Raw genomic sequence first — 17,355 nt, 5'->3', positions numbered from 1 at the left:
CAAGTCCTTCATCAGACGGCGATTTGCAAGCCTTCCCCCATCCTGGGGCGTCCGCTCTGCGCGGTGACTTTGGCCTGGTACTGGTGGGTGTCCTACGTAAGCAGCACCTTGGCTGATTCCGAGGCTTGAAGAGCTGCCTGGGCCTGTCTCCCCACGGGGCGTTCCGTCCACTCACATCTGCAAGGCGGCTGGCTGCCCTGGCCAGCGTGAGGCGGGTCACCCAGAGGGTTGGGGTGTGAGGGCCTTCCTTCCCACTCACTCCAGCCTCCCCACCATCTGCCCAGGGCCACCCCCTCTCTAGGCCTCTGTCTCCAGAAGTCCATCCCCAGTCCCCTTTGATGGCTCTCTCTTCACCAAGCAGGGCCCCGGGACTCGGGGGCTTCTGCGCCCTGACTTGGCCGCAGGAAGAAGGAGGAAGCTGTCAACAGCTCAGAGTTGCCTCAGAGAGGACACCAGTACAGTGGACAAATGCCTTCAAGTAGCCCTTGGTTGGCCTGGTCTCGTGACGCTGCCTCGATGCTGGTCACGGGGAAGCTTCTCCGCTCAGACCTGCCCCCTGGACTCCCTGATCCAGTGGCAAGTGCCACCCAACAGCACCTGTCCTTCTCCACACCCTACAGATGCCAGCTCACCCCAGCACATGCAAAGCAGGCTCCTGGGCTTCCTCCCCCTCCTGCTCCACTCCCTCAAGGCCAACTGCCAGCCTCGCTGGCTGCTCGGGAGGATGGTGACCCCCCGGAGATGCCTCTGGCCCATCTCAGCAGTGCAGGGAGAATCTGATGACTTATCCCTGCTGCCTCCAACTCCCAGGCGCTCCCCAGCCAGCCTCCTCCTTCCCGGGGGGCTCCCTCCCCAGGCGGATGGGAGAGCCAGCCACGCCCTCTGCTCACAGCCCCCAGCAGCGGCTCATCTCCCTGGACTCTCCCCACCCCTGGCCCCTCTCCCCTCCCTGCAGGCCGGGCGTGACCCACTGCAGCCTCTGCTCCTGTTGTCCCCCATCTTGCTCGGGCCCAGCTTCGTGACCCGTGGCCTCCTTCAGGCTGCTCGGTTGAGGCCTCTGAGGTGACAACACCCTCCCTCTGTCACTTCCTGAGCCTGTCCCTGCACCAGCCTTCAAGGCCCATGTGAGCTGCTTGCTTCATTTCCTGTAGGCCCCCTCTAGAACAGAAACCCCCCAGGGCAGCACATTCTGCCCGGCACCTGCAATCCCCCCCACCTAGAGCCGCACAGGGCCCGGCTTCGACCCCAGCACCCCAGGAGAAAAGGGGAAGGTCAGGTGCATAATCAACCTGAGATAAACACCCAGGGATGGGGGCCCGGAAGACCTGGGTGGACTCCAGGGTGGAGTAGAGGTCAAAGGGCATGAGCCTCTGAGCTCCCCTCACCAAGGCCCCCCCACCTGGGCCTGGGCTTGGCCAGCCTCTAAGCAGCGGCAGGTGCTTGACAGGCTGCTCTTGGCTCCCCTCCCTCTCAGGCTAACACCCCAGCACTCGGCCAGGAGGGCACGACCTGGGGCAGCTGCCCAAAGAGCAGCCACAGAGTGAGGGCCTTCCCTGGGCCAGCCCCCGGGTGCTGCCTGGTCAGCTTTGTGCTTCTGTGACCAAAAGACCGCCCAAGAACCATCGCAGAGGAGGACATTTTATCCGGGGCCTCATGGCTACAGAGGTCTCAGTCTGAAGACAGCGGGAGGCAGCCGGCTCTCTCCTGGGGCTGGAGGTGAGGCGGAAGAGTGTGGCAGAGGGAAGTGGCTCACGTGATGATCAGGAGGAGAAACAAAATACATATCCCAAAGTCACACCCCCAGAGCCCACCTCCTCCAGCCACCCCACCCGGCTTCAGTGACCACTCAGTTACTCCCACGGGGGATCGATGCACTGATTGGGTTAAGGCTCTCACAATTCAATCTTTGACCTTGGAACGTTCTTGCACTGTCTCACACAGAAGTTTCTAACTCACAGCAGACACTGACTCTAGAGGCTGGGAGGCAAGAAGACCGGTCTCCACCACCTGCCTCCTTGTGGCTTGTAGGCTGTGCACCGGACACAGCCTAGATCCCTGCCACATGACCTGCTATGGCCAGGGGCCCCTGGTTCCCTGAGAAAGCCCTCTGCCCTGTAGGAAGTGCAGGGCCTCTCCAAGCCAGGGAAAGAGGCCCTGTGCCCTGTCTAACACCAGGCCAGGCCAGGAAGAGGCATCCTGGCACCAAAGACAGTGGACTGGACACAGGATTGCAGGGCCTGGACACAATCCCCCTCCACTGGTTCAGGGCACTGAGGGAGCAGCCTGATGGGAACAGGTGCTCCCAGTCAGAGTAGCAGGTGCAGGAGTCCTGAGGTCTGAGCTGAGCCAGCAGGCAGGGAGCCAGGGCCACCCCACCGGATCCCTCTCCCCCAGGGCTCTGGACATGGCAGGCCCATTCCTGTCTCTGCAGGTGGGGGAGTCAAGGCTCAGACAGGGAGAGCTGCCCAGGCAAGTGGGAGGAGGGGACCAGAAATCATGACCCTCCACCGCTCCTCCGGTGCCTCCCAGGGTCCTGTGGGCACATGCAGGTGTTCATCCCACAGAGCATGGGACACCTGCCCTGTGCCAGGCTAGCCAGGGACCAGGACAGGTGGAGGCCTCCTCTGTACCAGCTGGACACAGATGGTCTCGCACATGCCTCTGTCTGAGCACCTGGGGACAGTGTGTGCCCACTGTAGGGCTCTGGGGCCCAGTGTGAGGACCCAGGCCACATTCCTTTTTTTTTTTTTTAATTTTTTTTTAATGTTTTATTTTTTAGTTCTCGGCGGACACAACATCTTTGTTGGTATGTGGTGCTGGGGATCGAACCCGGGCCGCACGCATGCCAGGCGAGCGCGCTACCGCTTGAGCCACATCCCCAGCCCCCCAGGCCACATTCTGCCCCTGGCCTGATGCCTGATGCTACCCACCCAGGGCCCAGCTGGCCTCTCCAAGACAGGAGCCCACGGAGAGGCAGGTAATGGCTCAAGGTGCTGAGAGCACTCCTGGGATGACCAGAAGACAGCCTTGGACCCCAAGGGAGCCAGGGTCAGTTTCCAAGGGCAGAGATGCTTGTCTGCCTCAACCCGGCCTCTGTTCTCACATCTGGAGCTCTACGTGGTAAGTGGAGCACGGTGCCCAGAGGAAAGGCCAGGCTGCCCTCACTCACCTGTGGCCATCAGACTGGGCAGGAGAGGTTCTGCAGGACTGGGGAATTCCCGCCCAGCTGCTGTCTTCCCCTCTGCAATGTGGGGTCTGGGAGCATCTACCCTCCTAGGCACATGGAGGGCAACCTGGGAGGAGGCTCTCAGCCCTGCTCAAACCTCACCCCTTCCAGAGGACCTTCCCCCGTGAGCCTCACATCCCAGGACGTCCTCATAACGCTTCCTTCCTGACAGACCCCTTCCTGCAGTGACCTGCCGTGTGCCTTTGCTCCTGGAGCAGCAGCCCTCCACAGATGGGATGCACAGCACCCTTTCAGAGCCTGGCCTCCAGAGGTGCCATATCACAGACAGACAGGTCCCAGCCACAAGGGAGCCTCCTCAGGGCCCCCGGCTGGGCTGAGAGAATGATGCTCTGGGAAGGTGAGAGTGGGCTGCAGGACTTGTGTTGCTGAAAGCTCGGTCCTTGTCCCCGATGCCAATCCAATAACAAGGACGTGGTTTGGAGAAAAGGAGAGACACAGGGACTCCTTCCCCGAGGCTGTGACTCTGCCCATCAGGGGAAACAGGGGGCTGCCTTCCACCTGTTCCCTACTGAAGTTGTAACTCACTTGTTAATCTGGGAGACAGTCGTTTCTGAGATCTTTGGTGCCACCCCAAAGTCTGATGACTTCTCTCCCATGGTGGGAGTGTGCTCAGGGACAGATAACTGCCTGGGTGGGGAAGGAAGGTGGTCCTGTTTCCCCTGAGACTAGGGAGGAGCAGGGAGGGAGGAGGAGAGAAACAAGTCCTTTAAGAATAAGTCACAGTGGCAGAGCAGCAAGGGCTGTATTCAAAGCCCAGAGTGGACCATTACACTTGGAGAGGGAGAACAGGTCCCTCTAGGTGGCCAAAACATGGGGGAGGGACTTCCAAAGGGGCTCTGGGAGAGCCCCAGGATGGAGAGGGCTGTGAGGGGAAGAGGCCTGGGGAAGGTGGGCGCCCTGGAGGAGACACCCAGGTGCGACTGCCCTGGGAGTCCTGGGTGCGGTCTGCCCCGGGGTCAGGGCCCACGCTGCAAGCCGCACGACTGGGGACCGGCTCCGCTGGGGCAGGTGGACAGCCTGGACCCCCTTCCCCCCTCCCCTCCGGCCAGAGGCTGCGCAACCCGCTCAGCAGCCTGGGATCCCCGGGAGGGGGCGGGACCGGCCCGGCGGGCGCGCTCCCGAGAGCGTGCGTGGTCGTCCGTCCCGCCCAGGCCCCGCCCCCGCGCGCGGCGGCCGCGCCCCACGTGACCGGCCCGGGCAAACAAGCCGGTCAGCTGACTCCCCCGACTGCGCCGTCATCCCGGCTATAAGCGCGCGACCTTTGGGACTCCGCTCGGCTCCGACCCGGCCCCTGTCGCCATGCAGCCCCCCAGCCTCTGGCTGCTCGCGCTCGGCCTGCTGGCCGCGTCCGCCTCGGCCCTCATCAGGTGAGCTTCCGCCGGTGCCGAGGTCCGGCGCCCCTGGCGACCCCGCGCGCGGCTGCTGGAGTGCACCTGTGCCATCTCCACAGCCACCGGCAGGGCCCGGCCCCTAGGGACGGTGGAGCTCTGGGGCGCAGGGTTCTCCAGGGCCCCTTGGCCCCCGCCGCCCTGGGGTCGGCCTTGAGGGGACAGGAGGCTTGTGTGACTCTGGCCCACCGAGGGTCTGGGGCTGTGGAGGAGCAGTGCTGGTTCTGGACAGACGTGGTTGGGGGGTCTGTTCTGGGGCGGGCTGTGGGAAGCGGGAGGCCAAGGGCTAGGCCCTGTAGGACTTGCACCCGGGCAAGGCACTCAGCCTCTGGGGACCCCCTTTGCCAGCTGTGAACTGGAGTGAGGCCTTGCCTTTACTCAGGGCGTGCTCCCACAGGCTCTGGGTGGAGAGACCCCAAGAGGCACTAGGAGACCCATAAGTCCCAGAGACAGGAGGAGGTTTGGGGGAGTGGTCCGTCCTGCTTACCCATCCCGAGGCTGGGGGCTGTGCTCCTGTGGGCCAGGAGTCCTCGAACACACCTGCCTCCCTGTGCTACACGGCCTGCATGCAAAGCCCCACTGCTGTGGGTCTGCTCCCTGTGGGAAGGTGGATGAGGTCATAGGTCTCAGGTGCCTGGGAGCTGGCTGGGGACCAGGGCTGCATGGGACCCATGACAGGCAGTGGCCTGCAGCCTGGGGGCGGGCAGCCTCAATGGGAGCCTTTATGGGAAACAGCCACGGGCCTGAGCGCCACACCCTCAGGCCTCCCCTCTCTGGAGAGGGCCAAGATAGCCATGGGGATGGGAGCCCAGGCTTTCTGGGGGGTAGGGCAGCTGAGCCAAAGCCCCTCACACCTGAGCCCAGGACCCACAGGCCCCTGGAGGGCGTGTCCATCCTCCTAGGCCAGAATCTGAGGATTTCCAGCCCATCCCTCTTTGATAAGAGCCCTGTGTTCCTAGAGCTCGCCCTTGCCTTGCCAGGAAGTCAGCTGTGACCTTGTCCTCAAATACCTGGGGCAGGGAAGAGTTTCATCAAAGCAATTAAAAGCTTAGGCTAGGTCTCCTAGGAGCAGGGAGGCCAGCATCCCCAGGAGACAGGCAGGGACCCCTCACCTCTGCCATTTGATGGCAAAGCCCCACATATACCAGGACCCCAGAACACCTGACCTTGGTCTGCAGCACCTCCCAGACAGGCCAGACCCCCAAGGCCATCCTGGCAGACTCCTGGAGAGGGGCTTCAGGTGGGGCTCTTGTGGAGGACACAGGGAAGCCTCTGGTGCCCAGGGGCAGTCCTCAAGTCCCTGGGGTGGTAGTACATGTGGGCAGGGGAACAGGGGTCGTCCGGGAGGCCTTGGGGGTTGGTGATGAGGCCTCGGATGTCCGGAGGAGCCACCCAGGGATATCAGACAGACAGTCCCACGGAAGGGAACCATGTTGGTGTGGGGTCCTGGCAGGGAGCAGCTGTGGCCAAGGGCAATAGTGGGATGCCTGGAGGGCTTCAGGCAGGGTGACAGGTGCCATCCTAGAAGAGACCAGAGCAGGTGTGCAGGGAGGACTGGAGACATGGCCTCCCAAGTCCTTTGGAGTGACTGAGGGCTGCTGGGCAGGCATGTGGTTGGGGAGGGGGAATGGTAGGCACACTGGCCTCCAGCTTGGAGGCTTGGAGGTGGGATACAAAGGGGATGGGGCCTCCCAGGACTTTGGCCTGGCCTTGGGGTGCTGATGGGTCACCATTCACTCCTGTGAGAGCAGCTGGACCTGTGGGTTTCCAGCAGGAGTTTGGCTGAGGCCATGCTGAGTTTGAGACATCTGGGGGCATCGAGGGCCATCACTAGGTGGTCTCTGGAGGGGGCTGCCTGAGAGCTGCAGCCTGAGTCCCACCCTGACGTGCTCCACTCCATCTTGACAGAATTCCCCTGTATAAATTCACGTCCATCCGCCGGACCATGACGGAGGCGGGGGGCCCTGTGGAAGGCCTGGTCGCTCAGGGCCCCATCACCAAGTACTCCCTGCAGTCATCAGATAGGACCAACGGGCCGGTTCCCGAGATCCTCAAGAACTACATGGATGTGAGTGTGGTGGGCTGTGTTCCCCGGGCGCAGTGCCCCTCTGGCTCTGCAGCAGCAGCTGAGTCTGCACCTGTCCAGGGGGTGGTGCTCCTGGGCTCAGCACACCCTTTCCTGCTCAGTTGTCCCTGCTGCCAGCCTTCTGGGTCCCTGCTGCTGCTGGCGCTGCACCTCGGGGGTGTGTCCCATTGCCTGTCCCGAGCACTGGCTGCCAGCTCAGAGTTGTACTGTGGTCTCAGCCTTACCACTGTCCAGGGGCACAGATGAACCTGATCAAGTCCAGGGCCCTGAGCCCCGTCATGGGACCCACACACCTGCCTGGTGTAACTAGCTAGACTCTCTGTGGCCTGTCAGTCCTGCTGGGAGGCCTGGGGTGACCCCATGGCACAGTGCCATCACCTCACCATCTTCTCCAGGGTCAGCAGCCCCTCTCCTGCCTCTGTTTTGGAGGGAGAGAGAGGCTCTGAGCCCTGGGCAAGCTTGGCCTGGCCCGCTGGGTTTCCTCTCTGCAACAGGTTCTGGGCCAGAGCCTGGTGGCTCTGGGGCGGCCAGGACCATTCTTGGGTCCTTATCTCTGAGTCCCAGGAAGCCCCTCACTGCAGTCCAAACCTGGGCTCTGAGGCCCCCTGCACAGGGGTAGCTGTGCCCTCTGTCCTGCCTGGCCAGAGCCTGGGCTGTGACAGGAAGCTCAGAACACAGGCATGTGACTGGCTCCGAGAGGGGGGCGCTGCCTTTCTGGGCCTTGCTGGCCAGTTCCTGATCCCCTAGGGCAGGCACACACAGGAAGATTTGCTGAGTCACTCCACCCTTCCCCATGGCCACTTCTCTTGGGCAGTCAGTGGTCACTGCTGCTCCCTGGAGCCATGTGGCTGGAAAGAAAGGGGTGAGATTGGAACCAGGCTCCCTCCCCAGGAAGAGGGGGCCTGGCAGGTGGGGCAGATCACGCCAAGCTTCAAGACCCTCACCGCCTCCCAGATCTGAGCGGGCCAAGGCTTTCTCTCAGAGGCACATGACCCTTTGTGCCTTCCTGGTCCCAGAGTTGGTATTGCAGTGGCCCTGCCGTCCCTGGGAGCAGATGGGGAAGCAGCCGAGGGCACTTAGGGAAGAGTTGTGCATTTGGCCCCCTGGTGTGGCTTCTCCCATTTGGCCAGACCCTCCAAGGCTAGCCACATATGGCAGGAGCAGGAACTGAAGTCCCCAGAGTCATGGCCTAAACCCGGGAGGAGCTCACCTCCCTTCTCAGGCCCTAGACCCTGCATGGCAGAGGAGTCTGCCCAGATGGACTTCCCCGGGGCTTGTGTCCAGGCCCAGCCTGCCCCAGACCAGCCCGACTGCCGGCCTCACCTTCAAGTGCTCTGACCCCACCCTGGCCCCCATGTGTTGGGTTGGGGGTGCTGTGCCAGGGAGGGGTCTGGAAATGGCCGTGCCTGAGCTCTGGGGGCCCGAGCCTCTGCAGGAGCCTGTCCCCTGGGGGCTCATCAAGGCTCATCAAGGCCCGACAGGTGGCAGTGGGTGCTGGAGCTGGGGTCTGGACCCCAGGGCGCTCTTCCCTCTGGCCTGGCCCTGATGGACCCTGCTACCCCACCAGGCCCAGTACTACGGGGAGATTGGCATCGGGACCCCCCCACAGTGCTTCACAGTCGTCTTTGACACCGGCTCCTCCAACCTGTGGGTCCCCTCCATCCACTGCAAGCTGCTGGATATAGCCTGCTGTGAGTGCCCCCGCACCCCTTGCGATGCCCGGCTCTGCGCTGCCCTGACCCTTGCCTGTGCCGTGCGCTCGGCCACACGCGGCTGCTGGTCACAGGAGTGCCAGGGGGGGCAGAGGCCATGGCATGGACCCTCCAGGCAGCCAGGGTCTTCCCACTCTCGGGAACTCACCTCTTCTCCGGGGGAGCTGGGGTTGGTACCCAGCCCTGCCGTTCCCATCGGGCCTCTCTGGGCTACGGCTGGGAGGAGGAGCAGGCCTGGGACCTGCAGGTGGCCCTCACAAAACCTCTTGGGCAATGCACACTCCTCCTCTTAGCCACATCAGACAGGCCGGCTCCTCCACCCTGCCCCAAGGTGACCGCTTTCCGGGTGAACCTGTTCTAGCTGGCCCAGCTGGCCACAGCCTTGCTTCTCCTCTGGTTGGGGGCTGTACTGGCCAAGGATGGAGAAAGGTGTGGGCTTGGGGTGTCATAGTCCCCCATCCAGGGGTCCCTGACACGGTGGGCCACAGGTCACAGCCCAGTCTAACCCTGGGCAGTGGTCCTCGCAACAGATTGGGAGTCTGAGGCTGCAGCAGTGGGCAGTAGGCTGATGGCCTCCTCCCTGTCCCCTGCCCCTGAGCAGGGGTCCACCACAAGTACAACAGCGGCAAGTCCAGCACCTACGTGAAGAACGGCACGTCCTTTGACATCCACTACGGCTCTGGCAGCCTCTCTGGGTACCTGAGCCAGGATACTGTGTCGGTGAGTCCCTGGGTCTTCTCTTAGGACTGGGCACTCACCTTGGTGACAGAATCACGCTTGGGGCACCTGCAGCTGAGGGAGAGGGCGTGGTAACCCGGCCCACGCGGCCCTCTTGGAAGGTTGCAGAGCCAGGGAAGCTGTAGGCGGGACTGGCTGTGTGTAGATCGGATGGGCAGCGGGGGACCCTCCGGGGTTGCAGGGACCTGTGTTCCCTGGAAGTCGGGACAGGGAGCAGCAGGAGGAAGATGGGGCAAGAGCAGGGCTGGCGCGGATTGCCACACGTTCCCAAGCAGTCACGGTCGCTCCGGTGCAGGAGGGCTGTCCCTGAAGAGCGAGTGGCAGCAGGCTCCAGCCTGCTGGGCTGGTGGTGCAGGGTGCAGGTGGCTGGGGAGGATTGGGTCTGTTTTGGATGTATTGGGTTTGAAGTGTCAACAGGGTATCCAGGGACATCTCTGGGGATTGAGGGGGTCTCTCCCCTGCAGCTGGCTGAGGGGTCGGTTGGGGGTGCCGAGGGTGAGGTGTGGCAGAAGCCCCTGTGCAGAGCATGTGGGGGAGAGGTCTCTGTGGAGCAGGGGTCAGGGAGACCAGGGCTAGGCCCCATGCCCACCTGCAGGTGAGGGTCATGCAGGCTGGCCCCTGCCCATGGGAGAGGCCAGGCAGCCAGAGACGGTGCTGCCGAGGTGGGGGACCAGCAGGGCTCTGGGCCCCTCAGCTGAACAGGACGTTGCCCAACTTGCTGCCCACGCAGCCTCCCGCCAAGCAGCTGCCTCCCACATCCTGCAGGGCCTCTATCTCTGCAGACCGGGAAAGGGTGTGGCCTGGGGTGTTGTTGTGGACATCCAGCCCCTCGGCTTCACGCCTGGGCCTACCGTCTCGTCTCCAAGCCTGACCCAGAGCCCTGGCACGGAGGGGTGAGGGCAGAGGTTGGAGCTGAGCCAGGGCCTGCCCCCGTGCTCCCTCCTGCCTACCAGCTCTTGTGAAAAAGGGCCCTGGCAGCTCCCCGAGAGGGTCTGACCCCACCCCCACACCACATCCTTGTCCCCAGCTGGGTCTGGTGTCCCCAGCCCTTCCGCCTGCCCTGTTCCTGCTTGTCTGGTGATTGTGATGAGGCCTGTCTTGAGCTTCCCAGGCCCAGGGACGATGCCAGGCTGCAGCCAGGGTACTGTAGCCTGCTGACCCCCGCCCTGGCCCACAGGTGCCCTGCAATTCAGGTCCTTCAGCTCCAGGAGGCCTCAAGATTGAGAGGCAGGTCTTTGGGGAGGCCACCAAGCAGCCTGGCATCACCTTCATCGCCGCCAGGTTCGATGGCATCCTGGGCATGGCCTACCCCCGCATCTCCGTCAACAACGTGCTGCCCGTCTTCGACAACCTCATGGAGCAGAAGCTGGTGGACAAGAACATCTTCTCCTTCTACCTGAACAGGTCCCAGCTCCCCCCACCTCTCTTGGCTGTGCTTTGATGGGGTACAGGCTCAGCTGGCCTTAGAGCCCAGGCTGCCCCCAGGCTGTGCCCACAGCCCTGACCTCAGCTTCCCAGCAGGCAGGAATGGACCTCTCTCCCACAGACCAGCATCTGGCCTCCTCCTCAGGCACGCAGGTCCTAGGATCTGGCCTGGTGGGGACAGGGACCGCACAGGGGTGTGGCCGTCCCTGGTTCAGTTGCCTGACACTCCTTGGCTCCAGTGAAGGGCAGTGTGGTCCAGTCTGGGCTGTGGATGGCCCCCAGGGACATGGCTGTGAGCCCTGCTCTGTAACAGGGAGTTCTGGGGGAGGGGCATGCCAGGCTGGGGCCTTCTCAGGGCTGTGACCTTAGATGATCTTCACAGGCCACCGGGGAGGCCCAGAGTCCCGGGCTCCAGGTGGAGAGCAGCTTAGGGGACCTCTGTCTAGAAGGAACGCTGGGACCTTCCTGCCAGGGAGAGCGTCCTCTGTGAAGCTGCGGCACCAGCACAGGTCCTTCCCCCAGGGGACCTTGTGGGGAGCCTTGGGCCTAGTCCTTTCCTGCGGCTGCGCCCAAGTTCTCGGGCAGCGGCTGCACCACCCTGCCGGGGCTCGGGGTCTTGTGGCAGGCGAGTGTCCATGGCAGCGTCCCTCCCCGAGCCGTGGTGGCTCACTCCACGTACTCCCCGCTCTGGGCTGCTTGGCCAGGGGTCTCGGAGCCTAACTCCTGACCCCTCCTGGGCATTTCCGGCAGACTTCCAGCCCAGAGCCAACCCTGTGACTCAGTCCTGCTCCCTCTCCCTCAGCTTAGCATGGGCCCTCTCCTGTGCCACGTGCTCTGGGCTCTGGGCACAGTGCTAGCCAGAGACCGGAAGGCAGACCATCAGCTAGGATCATTGCCCCAGTACCCTGGGTGCAAGGGATGGGGGAGGTGAGGAGGGTCTCCTCAGGTAGGAGGGGCACCCCGACCCACAGGTGTGAGTGCCCAGGCAGGGTCTCAGGACTGGTGGGCTGGGCTTGGGTAGGGGTGGGGGACATGGGACAGAGAGTGCTTCGGGAGGATGAGGCAGTGGACAGGCATTGGCAGCCAGGATTTCAGAGGCCATGACGGGAGACCAGGCTGGAGCAGATAGAGCCCAGGTGGGAGGGCAGGGTGAAGCTCAGGGCTTCTGAGTGTGGGGACACCCTGGCAAGCCAGCAGGACCCCCCAAGGCCAGCTTGTCTCAGGATGTGTGCTGTTAAAGGGGTTTGCCGGACATGGGAACGCAGGTTGGCGTGTTTCAGGAAAGTGTCTCCAGGATGGTGACCACAGAGTGTGGTGGTCTGTGTCCTGCCTGAGTTGCGTCCTGGCTGGCTGTGGGTGGGTGACCCCATGACAGGCCAGGGGTAGGGGACAAAGGCTAGAGGAGCCAGGTTTTGGAGGCCCATCCCCGAGGACATGGACAGCCCGTAGAGGCTGTCCTGGAGGCCCCAGGCAGGAAGACCCACTCAGCCTTGGGGTTGTGCCCTGGCCTCCTTGGAAGCCCACCTCAGTCCTTCCTTCTTGGGCTCTCCCGTCTGCCCTGCAGCCTTGATCCTGGTCACCCGTGGCTGAGCCTCAGACCCCAGCAGGCTCTTAGGGCAGGAGGGAGGGAGCTCACTGCCCCTCTCTCCCAGGCCTTTCCGTCCCTGGGGGCCAAGAAGCCCCCCGAGGCTGCCCACCCTCCCCGTCCCTCCGTCCTCCTGGTCCTCCGGTGAATGACACAGGGCTTTCCAGTGCCTGGGCTGGGGGCACTGACTGTCCCCTTTCCTTTCCTCCCAGAGACCCCAGTGGGCAGCCTGGAGGGGAGCTCATGTTGGGAGGCATCGACTCCAAGTACTATAAGGGGTCCTTGTCCTACCTCAACGTCACCCGGAAGGCCTACTGGCAGGTGCACATGGATCAGTGAGTACATGACATTGCTGTGGGCACTGCGGTGGGTGAGGCACACGGACAGTGCATGGCATTGCTGTGAGCACTGTGGTGGGTGGGACACACGGACAGTGCATGGCATTGCTGTGGGCACTGTGGCAGGTGGGGCACACGGACAGTGCATGGCATTGCTGTGGGCACTGCGGTGGGTGTTGCACACGGACAGTGCATGGCATTGCTGTGGGCACTGTGGTGGGTGGGGCACACGGACAGTGCATGGCATTGCTGTGGGCACTGTGGTGGGTGGGGCACACGGACAGTGCATGGCATTGCTGTGGGCACTGCGGTGGGTGGGGCACACAGTGCATGGCATTGCTGTGGGCACTGTGGTGGGTGGGACACACAGTGCATGGCATTGCTGTGGGCACTGTGGCAGGTGGGGCACACAGGCCCCAGGGGTGCATGGCCTAGCCCCTCCCTTGGACTGCCCAGTTTGCAGCCCCTACCGGCTCAGGCCTGGGAGTTCAGCTGGGAATTGGCCCTCCGTGTCCACTCTTGTCCTCTCCATCTCCTTTTCCCCCATCACTCCCAACCACTCATGGCCACTTGTGAGTCAGGTCACCCTGAGAGAGAAGAACAGGCTGTCCTGCAAGATGGAGTCAGGGCGGGGGCCCCAGTGGACTGGCCCAGTCGGGGACTCACGCCTTCCTACCCCACAGGATAGAGGTGGCCAATGGGCTGACCTTGTGCAAAAAGGGCTGTGAGGCCATTGTGGACACGGGCACCTCCCTCCTGGTGGGCCCTGTGGATGAGGTGAAGGAGCTGCAGAAGGCCATCGGGGCTGTGCCGCTGATCCAGGGCGAGGTGAGCTGCGGGTGGATGGCCGTGGGCAGGCGGGGGCTGGGCCTGGGCCTGCGCCTGATACCTCCCCCCGCCCCCCCCCCGCCCCCCCCAGTATATCATCCCCTGTGAGAAGGTGGCCAGTCTGCCCAAGGTCTCGCTGCGGCTGGGAGGCAAAGACTACACCCTGTCCCCGGAGAGCTACACACTCAAGGTGAGCGGGTGGCCGGGGGCCCTGGCCTGGCACGGGAGGGGCCCAGTGACCACCGTGCTGACCCTGTGGCCTTGCAGGTGTCACAGGGTGGGAAGACCATCTGCCTGAGCGGCTTCATGGGCATGGACATCCCCCCACCCAGCGGGCCACTCTGGATCCTGGGTGACGTCTTCATCGGCTCCTACTACACCGTCTTTGACCGGGACAACAACAGGGTGGGCCTTTGCCGAAGCCGCCAAGCTCTAGCTCAGCCCTGCGCGCCAGCAGAGCGATGGACCAGAGTCCAGGAGGAGGAGGCCGGCCAGTCCCAGCACCATGGCCTCTCCCCACTCACACACGCACACTCAGCACTGTGGCCCGCCTGCGCCATCTCACTTGCCCTGTGGTTCCCTCCTGGGTTCAGAAACGCTGCCTCTCTCCGCGGGGGGCACATGCCAGGCCCGGCCATGGATCCGTCTCGCCTCACTTGGAGCACCCAACCTGGGCTTGGTGGCTGCCAGGTGTGTGTGTCCCTGGGAGCCCCTCCCCCAGCTCTGGCAGCACACTGCAAGTCTGAGTCCCCTCCCTGAGGCAGGCTGTCCTCCAGTGTCCTCCTCCAGAAAGCTGCCCGCAGGAGGCCCCTCTGCCCAGCCTGGCGTCCCGCCAGCTCTGCTGCCCCTCGCCCCTGAGTGTCCCGGCTGCAGAGGCCTGAAGACAAGAGGAGGAACAGGAAGACCAAAGCCATCCTTGGGGGCTGTGGGGCACCCTGGGGCCTGTCACCACCTGGGGCAAGGGCTAGGGGCCATGCTGGCCTTCCTTTGGTGACCTCTGCTGCCCTTCTCCTGGTCAGCCGAGAGCCACAGTCGACATGAAAATATAGTTGTTGGGCCTGTCCTGAGTTGGCGTGATTTGTGCTCCCCAGAGGCTGATCTCTGTCAGGACCTGGGGGGAGGAGTGGGGGCTGGTGAGACACCTGGCAGACTGAGGGCTGGGGGGCAGGGGAGGGAGGGTGAGCCCGGGAGCCCAGGCCTGGCTTCTGGAGCCAGGTCACACTGCCTAGGGGACCCCTGAGGCTGTAGCTTGCTGGCTGGCCTTGTGGCCAAGATGTGGCTGGCAAGAGCTGGCTTGTTCTGAGGCCTGGAACAGTGGCCGGCGGATGTGGCCTTGGCCGGAGGCTGCGGGCGGGCCGGCGGCGCAGCGTTTCCGGTGTGAGCGCCTACTCAGAAGCAGGGTTCTCAGTGAAGTGGTCCAAGCATGTACTCGCTCGGCTTCCAGAGACAGAACACTGTTGGGGGCGCGGGGGGACCCTCTGACCCTCGTGGCATTGCCTGGTCCTGGGGAGGACGAGGTATCTGCATGGCTCTGGTGTGGGCACCCTGCCTCCCTTCTGGGCCTCCTTGCCAGCCCCTGGAAGCAGCCCTGGGCTCGTGCAAGCCAAGCCTGTGCCGGGGCAGGCCTGCGAGGGTCACTGCCCAGGAGGGATCCTGGTGGGAGCCCTCCCCAGGCGACAGTTTCTGCAGACACTGGTGTGCAGGCGGGCACCTGGGGTGGCCTTGTGGGTTGGAGGGGAGAGGTCAGCAGCACATGGCCAGATGCAGCAGGGGCCTAAGGCTCTGGGTGGTGGGACCAGGAGACTCTGAGGCTCTGGAGTCTTGCTGGAAGCCCCCACCCCCACCCTAGCAGGTGCAGGATACAGGGTGAGTGTGACATCATCCTCCCTGGGTCTTCTCAGCCTGCTGGACAGTGCCTGTCCAAGGGGACCCAGGGACGATGCCCTAGAGCTGAGCCCCAACGGCCACCTTCTCTGGAGAACATTTGTCCCCAGTTGCCAGGAAGCTGGTAAACATGTGCCCGGTGTTCTGTGCTCCTGAAATATGAGAGGAGCTGGGCAAAGCTCCGCAGGGCCTGGCAGGGTTTCTGGGGAGACCAGTGTCATCAAACACTGCATGGAGAGGCCGGAAGGAGGCAGCTCCTCCCTCCCCTGCAGGCCTGCGCTGCTCCTTCCAGGCGCCATCTCCTGCCTGCGCTGCCAGGGCCTTCCCTCTGTGGGAGCGCTCTGTCCAGCTCCTCTGGATTCTTGGGACCCTGGAGTCTGACTCTGGGTTCAGATCCAGCCTCATGCCTTTTTAGCTGTGTGACCCACCCTGACTATCCAGGCTCTAGGATGTGGGCAATAACAGGATCCACCTGACTGCCGGCCATGGGGGCCCAGCACAGTGGCTGGACACTGGCCCTAGTCTGGACCACCGAACTTCCTGGCCTACGCCCGTGGCCTGAAGCACACTGTGGCAGGAGCCTACTGGGGCCAACCCCTTCACTCACCATCCCAGAATGGAGGCTGTGGGGGCTCCTGAGGCTCAGAGAGACCCGCTGCCCGACACAGTTCAGGGAGAGGCCCTGACTCTGGCCTCACCCTACTCTGTGACCTTCAGCAGGGACCCGAGGGCCCAGGCACCCTCCTGCTGCTTCCTTCCTGGCCACCCTGAAGCCTCTGGCCCAGGGAAGCAGTAGACAGATGTTGTGTGGCAGGGAGAGCATCAGGCTGGCGCCTGGCCCCCAGGCTCAGCTCTGACCTAAGGAGCTGAGTGGCATGGCACAGAGCTACATGCAGCCCGGGAAGGGTACAGGCCCAGTCTAGATGCCAGGTCTGGGCCCCTGCATGCCTGGCCCGTGGGAAAGTGGGAGGTGGTAGAGTTAGGTGAACCAGACTTGCCCACAGGGCCTGTAGGGCCTGTGGACTGAGGCTGGGCTCCATGAAAGGAGTGGCCAGGACATCCAAGAGGGTTCCTAGTGCTGGGAATTCCTCCCACTCACAGGGGATTTTATCAACATCATTTAAGATCTACTTTGTGCTGTGGGTTCCTGACATGCCAGGACTGAGGCTGAGCCAGGGTCAGCCTGGGGTGGGGGTGGGGCCTAGGCTGGGGGAGGGGAGGGGCTTGAGGGGGCGGGCTTGCTAGGGGACAGGGGTTTGGAAACAAGCTCAGGGCTCAGAGAGCACTGAGGGTGGTGAGAGAAGAAGGGGGTTCCCATAGCACCAGGGGCTTAGGTCAGAGCCAGGAGCATTCAGGAGGGGAAGGTGGTAGGGAGTCTGGAGGCACATTGAGAGGGTCAGAGGAGAAGGGGCTTTGCTGGAGGCAGGATGGGGACTCAGACAGCAGGGTGCAGGCTCAGAAAGAGCAGGGAGAACAGGCTTCCCGGGGCACTGAGCAGGGTCTAAGGCTCCGCTGCAGAGGACCAGCTCAGAGGGGGCATCTGCACATCCCAGGGTGGGATGACCAGGGATCTCTCCAGGGGAAAGGAAGCTTATCAGGACCTTTCAGGAGTCGGGAGATCAGTTTGGAACGAGTGTCCAAGAGAATAAGAAGGTGGGGGAACTCTGCGGGCAGTCGAGGTGGAGGACAGGCACTGGTTGATGGACATGTTGTGGGGGTCAGTGCACCTCAAGGGACCAGGGCCCAGGTAGGATGGGTTCACAGGGAGGCCACAGGCCAGGGCATGGACAGGGCTCCAGGGACACAAGTGTCCAGCCTCAGAGAGGGGCGAGGGGCCAGGGTCTGGGAGCAGAACACTTGGCCTTGCAGGCAGAGGAAAGGTGGGTGAAGGGCCTTTGTGCAGGGACAGGCTGACCACAGGGTCCAAGACCAAGGTTGTGAGTGAGGACGTCAAACTTGGGAAAAGGGGCAGGCCCTCCAGAGGAACTGGTCTGGAGGGGCAGCAGGGGTGCTGACGGTGGTGAAGGGCCTGAACTTGATGTGCTTAGGACAGAGGGATGGGAAGTGGCCTTAAGGGCTGGGGGCCTGTAGAGACAGGATCATGCAGAGATGGGTGACCTGGTG

General features: G+C 63.4%; 1 protein-coding gene across 2 annotated transcripts; it reads left to right on the top strand.

The window, feature by feature from the left end:
• The first annotated feature begins 4,443 nt into the window (after positions 1–4,443).
• On the top strand, positions 4,444–14,409 carry Ctsd (cathepsin D). Of its 2 annotated transcripts, XM_026413652.2 has the most exons (9): positions 4,444–4,614; positions 6,544–6,703; positions 8,289–8,412; positions 9,035–9,153; positions 10,349–10,575; positions 12,394–12,516; positions 13,203–13,347; positions 13,439–13,537; positions 13,615–14,409. In XM_026413652.2, exons 1-9 carry the CDS (start codon positions 4,547–4,549, stop codon positions 14,104–14,106), a joined length of 1,557 nt encoding a protein of 518 aa, XP_026269437.2. In that variant the 5' UTR covers positions 4,444–4,546; the 3' UTR covers positions 14,107–14,409. The 2 variants fall into 2 exon arrangements, with proteins under 2 accessions (XP_026269437.2, XP_077653966.1); XM_077797840.1 differs by lacking the exons at positions 4,444–4,614; positions 6,544–6,703 and adding an exon at positions 7,490–7,583.
• Positions 14,410–17,355: the final 2,946 nt, after the last annotated feature.

This window comes from Urocitellus parryii, chromosome 4 (assembly GCF_045843805.1).
Source record: "Urocitellus parryii isolate mUroPar1 chromosome 4, mUroPar1.hap1, whole genome shotgun sequence".
NCBI classification, from domain to species: Eukaryota; Metazoa; Chordata; class Mammalia; order Rodentia; family Sciuridae; genus Urocitellus; species Urocitellus parryii.
This window is presented reverse-complemented; position numbering and strand designations above follow the sequence as displayed.

What these genes read in the sequence shown, in the direction of transcription:
- Ctsd (XM_026413652.2), top strand. Translation starts at nt 4,547, where the DNA reads ATGCAGCCCCCCAGCCTCTGGCTGCTCGCGCTCGGCCTGCTGGCCGCG. An exon ending in TGAGCCAGGATACTGTGTCG is followed by an intron (nt 9,154 to 10,348) that starts GTGAGTCCCTGG and finishes CCTGGCCCACAG; the next exon opens with GTGCCCTGCAATTCAGGTCC. An exon ending in TGCCGCTGATCCAGGGCGAG is followed by an intron (nt 13,348 to 13,438) that starts GTGAGCTGCGGG and finishes CGCCCCCCCCAG; the next exon opens with TATATCATCCCCTGTGAGAA.